The sequence below is a fragment of the Chenopodium album genome, chromosome 7 (genome assembly GCF_948465745.1).
Source record: "Chenopodium album chromosome 7, dcCheAlbu1.1, whole genome shotgun sequence".
NCBI classification, from domain to species: Eukaryota; Viridiplantae; Streptophyta; class Magnoliopsida; order Caryophyllales; family Amaranthaceae; genus Chenopodium; species Chenopodium album.
The window spans coordinates 74,882,778-74,892,531 of NC_137840.1; the positions used below are offsets into that span (position 1 = coordinate 74,882,778).

At 35.3% G+C, this 9,754-nt stretch overlaps 1 protein-coding gene across 1 annotated transcript; it reads right to left on the minus strand.

Annotated features, from left to right (window-relative positions):
* Positions 1-2,567: 2,567 nt before the first annotated feature.
* LOC145638567 (AT-rich interactive domain-containing protein 1-like) lies at positions 2,568-7,611 on the minus strand. The gene is made up of 3 exons (XM_081689553.1): positions 7,360-7,611; positions 5,810-6,962; positions 2,568-3,876 (listed from the first exon to the last, which is right to left on the minus strand). The coding sequence occupies exons 2-3, from the start codon at positions 6,941-6,943 to the stop codon at positions 3,109-3,111; spliced, it is 1,902 nt and encodes a 633-aa protein (XP_081545679.1). The 5' UTR covers positions 6,944-6,962; positions 7,360-7,611; the 3' UTR covers positions 2,568-3,108.
* Positions 7,612-9,754: the final 2,143 nt, after the last annotated feature.

The window sequence follows — 9,754 nt, forward strand, 5'->3', positions numbered from 1 at the left end:
CCCAGATTCAACACGACTTGTTATTGACCCGACCCAAATTTTACCAGACCTGTTACTTACCTGACCCAAAAATTTAACCCGATCTGTTACTAACCCGACTCGAAATTAACACGACTTGTTATGTACCCGACCTAAATTCAAACCAAATTGTTCATGACCTGGTTTCAAATCACCTTAAATGCAATTTAGACTATCTTACTATTGTTAATCAAAGCATTTTGTCTAGGGAGACCAGGTCGGTCCAGGCCAGCAAAAGAAAGGAGCATCATCCTCAAATTTAAGAGTTAAATATAGTACTTCGTATATATTTGTTGTATGGTCAAATGAGATAATTATCTTCCTAAATTATAAATTATAGTTCCCTAGTATATTGTCATATATATTATAGACTTTATAGTCAAAGGAAATAATTAGCTTGATAAAAAAGATAATTATCAATTTATAGTTAGTTGAACCCGAATATGACCTGATTTGGAAATGACCTGACTGATTGTAGCTTGCAAATTATTGACTTGAACATAACCCGACTTGAATCCGAGAATGATCGGACTTGAAATGACCCAACATAATTATAACCCGCAAATTATTGACTTGAACCGAATCCGACTTGAACCCGAGAATGACCCGACTTGAAAATGACCCGATCTGATTATAATCCACAGATTATTGACTTGAACCGAACCCGACTCAAACCCGAGAATGACCCGACCTGATTCAAATCCGTAAATTATTGACTTGAACCGAACCCTACTCGATCCCGAGAATTACCCTAACCCGTTTTAAACTGTGATAACCCGAATTAAACCCGATCTATTGTTCACCCGACCCGAATGTAACCCGACATGTTATTAACCCGACCCAAACCCGATAAGAAGTATGACCCGATGTGATACGGCTCAAGCATAACCCGCATAGGTTATGGAATTAATCCGAATTGACCCGACCCACTCTTACCCGACCCAAACCCGACTTGTTTACCCGAATTGACAGCTCTATATATTGTAACTAAAGCTCAAACTCTGGATTTTGATTTTCTCCTATTACAAACTACAAAGAAGGATTTTCTACATGGGATCTTGATTTTCTCTTATTGCTATGAAGGATATGTAATACAACTAAGTTTTAAAAAGTGTATACGCTTATACTATTCCCAATATAAGTTTCCTTTTTGCCAACATTATTTCTTCATAAACTTTGCATGGCTAACCTGATAAGGTGTGTGAGCTTGAATTTAGTATAGTCTCTTTCTGCTAGTCATTGTTCCTGCTCGCCTCCTCTGACGTCTGTAGACTAGATTGAGAAGCCAGTCGATATAATCGATTTATCACGTTCTTTCATCCCTTCCCACCTACTGGCTTCTATAAATTTATACCTGTTCAAACTCCAAACCAATATGTTTCACTTGCATATTACAAGTTCAGACTTGCCAGTAAAATAAAAACAGATAAATGATAGATCACAGTTTGTGTGCAGTGGTCGTCTACAATGTGCATACTTTTTTTTATTCCACTATTTACTCTAATTATTGAATTTTTTTAGTGCTTTCTCCCTCCCCTGCTTCCTTGCAGGGTTGCAGCCGCGGCAACCACTGTGCCATGACCAAGAGAAGTTAGCTATACGCCTATACTTGAGTTCAAGCAAAGCTTTCTCATTGCATGCAGTGTCTCATCCTGCTTTTGCACAGCCTAAACGCTAGTAGTCATACAATTGCTGTTGGGAGAGAAGATGTCAAATTGTCAAGTGCAACAAGGAGATGAGTCGTGTGATTGGCCTAAGCCTCAGTAACAGCTGCCTTTATGGCACTTTCACTTAAATAATTTGGAGTTGGTTTACAACTTTAGATCCATGGTAACAAAGCAAGGATCACTTCTGACTCATCCAAGTCCGTTACAAATTTACTAAGTTTTCTGGAAACCAGTTATCTGGTGTTATTCCAAAACAGAGATGCACTGCAAATACTCTTGCACAAACGCAAGATAACAAGCAACAAGTATACGAGTGGGTGTGTGCACAATTAATATGAGTTTATGCCTTTATGGTGTGGATTTATGTTCCTGTGTATTACTAATACTATGTAGAACAAGTAATAAACTAATAATACAAAAGTTATTGACTCTGCCCCTACTCGTGTTTACTAATGTACCTCACATGCCATCCCAGCCAACAATAGATGACGGAAAAGATATGGCCAAGGAGATGACATTCCATTTAAAGTTTTAAATGGATGGACCCTGTGAACCAGAGGTATTAACAACTCCATAGCAGTTTAACAAGGTAAATCCAATTGGTAGAGCTCCCACCTCGGACCTCCCAACCTAAAGGTCTGGGGTTTGGAACTCGCCTATCCTATCCTTATGGTTTTGGATGATATTGTGAACTTGTGACACCTACAAAACTTCACAGGGATTGTGCCTAATTGAACAGAAACCAGAATCTCCACGACTCGTGTTTTTTGCCAAGTTTCTATCAATATGTTAAGAGCACCTAAGTTTTCCTGAAGATGTGCAAGTGCAGATTGCAACAACATATAACATGTAAAATACAATTAACACTAGTAGAAATGAAACCATAAAATAAAAAATAAAAGATAAAAACTTCAAACTTCAATAGGAATGCAGATATTTAGGCATTCGCTACTAACAGATAATAACTGCAACAATGATTTGATGCAAGAACCAACAAGGCAACAATTGCAATAACAGAAAGCAAAAGCGCAATCTGATTGTCTGAAACCTCGCTTCCAAAGATTTGCTATCATGACTTGGCAACAAAATCATGAAGGAGTTTATGTACAACAAGTAATTCAGGATCTGAAGTTCTATAATTCATAGAAATTAAAAACAGGTCCAAAAACCAACGGCTTAATGAATTTGCATCAAAAGGTATACCTGCCAGCATAAAGTAGAGTAATTCACAAGGGTCTTCACTGTATCAAAATTGTGGTGGTATGTGCAGACGTAGATAGCTCAATGGGAATGGAGGTTTACTTAATCAATAGGGAAAATATCCAAACAAAATTCAGAGAGGCAGCCATAATCCTGATGTCCTGAAAAATAATATATTTGCACCCATATCCCATGATGAGGTGCTTTCTCACGCTTGTATGATCTATATTCGAGAAGCAGTGTCATGTCTGAGAGTGTTAGTTGCCATTCTAGCTAGCACATATTCTGACTCATCATCGTCGCTGTCAATATCCTTGGGGGTGCTTCTATTCTGGAAAGCTCTACGTCGAAGCACAAAAACATTGAAGTAGTAGTTCACCTGGTCAACCCAGCTCTTTTTGGGTAAAACCTCAAGCATTTGTTTCCAAAAACACTTTTGATGCGATAGAGGATTCTCCTTCACCACATATTTAAATTTCTTCTCCTCCTCAGCAGTCCAGGATACGCTACACTCTTCACCCATCTTATCAAATTTCCAAGTATAGAATGCTGAACCTAATTCAAACTTCATTTCCATTCTTCTATTTGCAACATGAAACTTCACACACTCAACAGTTCCAGGAAACAGACAGCCACAATTATCTGACCTTCCTTTCCCAACAGGATATGTTTCAATCAAGACATTGTTACTTCTATTTTCCAACGGCCAATCTCGAGTACCTAACCACTTAGAGTCACACTCACCAACCACTCCTGTCCATTCTGGTACTTGTACCTGAAACTCTTCTCCAAGAGGAATTCTCTGCTGAGGACGACTTGTGTAGATTGAAGCAGTTGGTTTCATGTCCAGACGAGCCTCCAACCGTTGCCTTGGACGTCCTTGATTAGTAGATGACGGCGCAACGGGAGGTGAGTTTGGTAGAAGGAGTCTAGGACTGAATCTTGGTCCCTCATTATCATCAAACATGGATGGATGCATTTTCTGCCTTTTCTGCAGAGCAGAAATAACAGTACAATAATGGATAGTAGTCCAAACAAAGAAAAAAAACAAAAACAAAAAAAAGAACCAAGACAATCTCGGAAAAGAACTGTGAAACAAAAAAGAGAAATTCATTGAAATTGGCCAACAATCAATTAAGGAAGCAATGGGTGACAACACTCATTATCTGATTCAATTTGAATTATAGTTCAACAACCAACACCAAGAGATAGAAAAAAGCAATTTAGCAAGGTGACAGCTAAATGATGGACATAAGAAAGTGAAACACTCATGAGTAGATACATGCATAGCCAAGACCACCTCAGAAGAAAACCTAATGAGCCATACTAGAATTAATTAAAAAAAAATCGTGCTTAACAACCAAAAGGGATCAATGAGAGATCACTCTCAGATGTTATAATTTAAGGCAAATTCTTCAAGCTGTTTTATCTGTTAGCTCTACTAGCAAACTTGACTGCAGTTCTTAAGTCATAACTCGGACTTATATGACTTCCTGCAAGGTCAGATGTAAGGCATACACATTGATAAAAACATGGCATTTAATAAAGCATGATATTCTAATAGAGCACAAGGGGGGAATCTATAAAGAATAGAAAGTTAAGATGTACAAATCAATGAAAGTATTACAGATTATTAAGAGTTTTTACATAAATATGACAGCTTCTAGATTTTTTTTTAAAGGTAAGGAGAAGGGCCCTACGGAGCCGGAACCTCTCACAAGTCCAACCCGATCCGGGTTAGCGGGCTAGACAATTTGGGAGTAGGGGGGGGAAGGATAAGGGAACCCCCACCCCCCAATTGCCTCTAGTGGGGTTAAATCCCACAAGGTGACAAACCTTACCACTAGACCAAGCTTTGCTTGGTATATGACAGCTTCTAGATGGTGAAAGTTATATTAATAGATTTGTGCAGTGAGCAGGAACGAGGGGATCTAGCCTAAATTTATAGAGTAACTTAGGCAAGCTTCAGTCAATGTCATTTCCTATCCACGAAAAGTCATCATCAACATCAACATTACCCAAAAACTTCCCAAGAGGCTCCCACCTTGGGGATTGTGGGAGCTGGAGATATGCAACCTGACTGACATCAGTCATGATCACAGAGATATTGTTGCCAATTTACTCTTAATCCAAAATACAAAGGCCTGCCATAAATAAGAACTGCAGACAATTTAAATTTATTTAACAGGTTTTATGTAGTTAGTATCCATAAAAAGATTATGCTTAATATTTGCCATAGCCAGGATCCTCACGGCTGACACATGCTTCTAAGACTTTCCTCACATCTCAAAAATGCCGGATACAACATATCATTTAATACATGTTCAACTATATCTTTCTAGGTTAATACCGCACAAGAAAAGCTTCCATTTAATAACAAAATCCACAAAGATATCAAGCTTTTTTCAATTATACCTTACTACTTCATAGATAGTCCTATGCTACATGTAACACCACGCAATTATTACTTCATAAGATACTATGCATATTCCATATAAAAACTTGGTATCATGGATCCTATGACAACATCAGACTCAGATAGCTAAACATAGCTTAAGAAGGAAACGTACATTGCACAAGTAAACCAAAAATTCTCAAAGATATGTGAATTACAAACACTGCCCCTCCTAAAACTCTTAACAAACTTCAGATACTGAACACTTGAAGTGAAGGATAGGGTAACCACTACCAGCATCATCAATTCACAGTGACATGGTATTTGTGTGGTGTTATTAACAGTCAAGTTTAACAAGAAGCTATCTAGATTAAACATGCTCCATCATACATGATCTCATGCACATATGCGAAAATTATTGCCCAAAGCATATGAGACAGGTAGTTCCATGTTATGCAATATTGTTATTAGATTTCAAATAGGCTTACAATAAATTATCAAATATCAAGAAAATGAAATAGCTGAGTACCTGAAAAGCAGATTGCTCAGCACTTCTTCTAAGGAACAGAGCTTCACGAGCCAACAAAACTTGCTTCCAACTGTTATCATTTCCATACGATGCCCACTTAGAGCTCTCAGGAATTGTGCCAATCTCGGGATCAGTAGGATGCTTGGCTACTTTAGCTATCCAGCAGAGCATATCAGACAAAGAATCCCTCTTCCTTTTCAGACTTGAAACCTCCTTCAACACACTCGACTCCATAACCAATTCCTCATCATCAGTCGAACCTTTCTTAGAATCACACGAATTTTCAGAACTCTTAACCACATTATCAACCACAAAAGTGTCAACTGAAGACCTACCATCATCCGACCCATCCGAAGAAAAAACACCAGCATAACTCATCTCACTCTTCGTTTCCTTAAAGTTCTCCTTATCATTGTTCTCTCCCGTGAAACCAACACCATCAGAAAAACCCATCTCAACATCCTGCTTAAACTTGCTAGTATCCTCATTCTCTGGTGTTGAATCACCATCATCTCCAAAACTCCTAACAAACTTATTCCAATTCGATTTATCACCTTTAGTCTCATTCTCATTCTCCCCATCTTCTGTCAAGTCAATGTAAGTAACCCCACTTTTCTCTTTCAAGCTATAAGTATCATCACTCTTCCTCATCTCATTCATGATATTAGACACAAAACTACTATACTCCGACCCTAGCGCCATCATAACCCCTTTCGACCACACCCCACTACGAAACCGTTCGTTCTTCGAGCTCTCAACACTCGATAACTTGCCTAACCAGCTCTCTAAAGAATCCAAATACTTCAAGTAAATCAACTTCAAAGCAGACCCAATTCCAGGACCCAAACCATAGAGTAAACCCACCTCATCCCACAACCTTTTCTTGGAAATCGCCTCAAATCCACCCTTCAATTTCACAACAAAGTACAGTTTAAGCAAATCTACAGCATGCCCATTTCCAAGCATTGGAGGTAAAGGCCGAAAACATTGAGTAGAACAACTCTCTTCTAAAAAAACCGAAATCAAATCAACAAATGAACTTCTGAGCTCATTTTCGTCGCTTTTCAAACCCTTATTACACGATTCAAGCGTCTGAACTGACTTGCAACCTCCTAATTTTGACCACCCTGCCATGGACTTTCCAATTCAAACCCTAAACCAGTAAATGACATTATATTTAAACAAATCCAAACCCAAAAACCCACCAACAAATCAACTGAAAAAACATAAATAAACAAGCAAATAATCACAAAAATTCAAGCAATGTAAATGGTGTTTCCACATTATAACTAGGGTTTTAACCCAATCTAAATTCTGGGTATCTACAAAAATTGTTGCTTAACCTCGAAATTGAAGAAGAAAAGATGAAAAAAATGGGGGGGAAGAAAAAGGAGGGAGAAAGCGGGTGATTTGAAAATTTTGATGAAACAATAGAAACCCAGTTTTCCCCACCCCACCACAGTAGAAGTCCTCGAAAAAATTGAATAGTGTGATGTGAGTTGGGTTAGAGAGAGAAACAGAAAGAGATTGTTAGAGAGAGAAAGACGTACCAGAGAAAAATTAGGGGAAATTTTGGAATTTCTAGTGAAACTTCCTTGACCTTTCTTCTTTCTTCTTTGGCCCTTTTTGCCCTCTTTGGTGATTTTTTAATTTTTTTGAGGGCCTTCAATTTGGGTGAATTGGATTTTGAGGAGAGAGAGAGAAAATTGAAATTTTTTTAATATGGTTTGTGTATTGAAAGTTTGGGGGTAGAAGAATTAGGGATTATATAGGAGAGAAAGAGGGAAATTATTTGGGTTTTATGGGAGGAGAAAGAGGTGGAGGTAGGGTGAGAGTGGGGGTTGAGGGGAGAGAGAAAAATAAATTATGGGATGCAAAAATTTTGGTGATTTTTTGTGAGGTTTGGTGTTTGATTTATAGGAATAAAGTATTGGAAAAGTGGTAACTACGGTTAAAGTTAACTATGGTGGCTGGTTGATTTAGGGTAGGATGCGAGTTAAGGTATAATGTAAGTTTCACTTTTTTTATGAGATCTACTTTTCAATTTGTTAGGTTCCAATCCGGGATCGTTTTGTAATGAGATCTGCTTTTGAATCGAATGGGATTTAGATCTGTGCAATGGGCAAGGTTTATGATTGATATTTATGCTATTTTTGGTAATTAACCATGGTTGACTTAACTATGATTTTTGAATGGTAGCATGAGATGGTAGATCGGTAAGTGGATACAGATCTGACATGATTTTTTTAATTCGATCTACACATTTGCACATAAATCAATTGGGTTTTCATATTCATAATAGGGCAATTTATTTTTAAGGAAAGATTCATGGTATGCATAAATCTCATAATAATTTTTTAATATGAGATACACTATCAATTATGGGTAGAATTTTTTAAAATTTTGCCTATATTTACCATACACGGAAGGTATATATATTGAAATCAATACATGAGAGAAATTTCATAATCAAATATTGTCTCCTTTTTTAAAGTTGAGACGATTTGTTATTTTCACAATTCACATACTTTATCTCGACTCTTTAATCATCTATTCTTAAATAAAAAATTAAGGTCTCATTATATATAAAAAAAAAACAATGGAAAGAAATTTTTGCTACCACTATTGCATATCTCGAGCATATTTTTTATAAAAAAAATAATATAAAAAAAAATCAGTTTATTAATCAAAAGTCATTCGCATCTACAAATGAAAACCTAAATTAACAAATACATAAAATTGAATCAAATAAGGTTTCTTTCATCAAAGCTACGATCGTTGAATAGATCTTGCACTATGGTACATCTCTCGTACACATTACTAGAATATACAGCCTTTTCGGAAAAACGGTCTAACAATTTGTAGTAGCCGTAAAAAGATGATTTTCATCTGATTCACTTGAACATCTTTGAAGATTTGACAACCATTGTGATTCTGGACAACTCTTTACCAGCGAACTGATAATAGGACAAAAGATGATTACCTTTTTAATAAAATAAATAAATAAAAACTAAACAAAAACAAATAATTAAATTAATACAACAACTCCACCATAGGGTGACATGGGCAAACATCTAAACTACTCGTATTGATTTATTGAAATCTAAATTGCAAAACTAAAGAAAAAAAAAAGAAAAAGAGTGTGAAATAGTTTAACTTTAGAAGAAATTAGACTATTTTCAGCCGAAACGCATAAAAAAAATATAAAAAAAAAAAAAAAAACCCTAAAAGAGAGGAAGAGTGGTGGAGAAAGAGTTTTCTTTAGGCTTAGACTAATGCCTTAAATATCTCGAGCATCTTGGAAATTTTTGTAAAAAAAAATGTAAACAAGTAAATTGAGAATATTCTATTATTTCTTTTTTTTTAATTTAGAATATATTTTATTGATTGATTTTGGGATTGTTTCCCTATATTACATTTTGTATGATTCAGTTTGAAATAAAATATATATATATATATATATATATATATATATATATATATATATATATATATATATATATATATATATATATATATTCTACCAAATACTTTTTTAAATTTTTTTGCTTTGTTATGCCCTTAATTAGCACATTAAACTAAAATCAAACGTAAACAAGTCAATCTACAAGATAATTAATAAATTAATTTTGTTTTCTTTTATTACAAACGTTCTTTGGTTTTATTTTAAAACATGCAATACTTTCTCAATTTTTATTTTAGTAATGGTTGGAATAATTTTTTTTAATATCGTGACTTAATAACTCTTGATTTATTTATAATTATTTTTATTTTATTTTTGTAAACTAAATTTATAAGATAATTATTGAAAGTTATAATTCAACTTATACATAAAATTGGAATTTTATCGAAAATAATTTTTTAAAATAATAATTTTATCTCAAAAATCTATCCAAATTTAATTGAAAACAAGACGTTAAACTAAATTTTTTATCCCAAATTTTA

What these genes read in the sequence shown, in the direction of transcription:
- LOC145638567 (XM_081689553.1), bottom strand. Translation starts at nt 6,943, where the DNA reads ATGGCAGGGTGGTCAAAATTAGGAGGTTGCAAGTCAGTTCAGACGCTT. An exon ending in CTGAGCAATCTGCTTTTCAG is followed by an intron (nt 3,877 to 5,809) that starts GTACTCAGCTAT and finishes TCTGCTCTGCAG; the next exon opens with AAAAGGCAGAAAATGCATCC.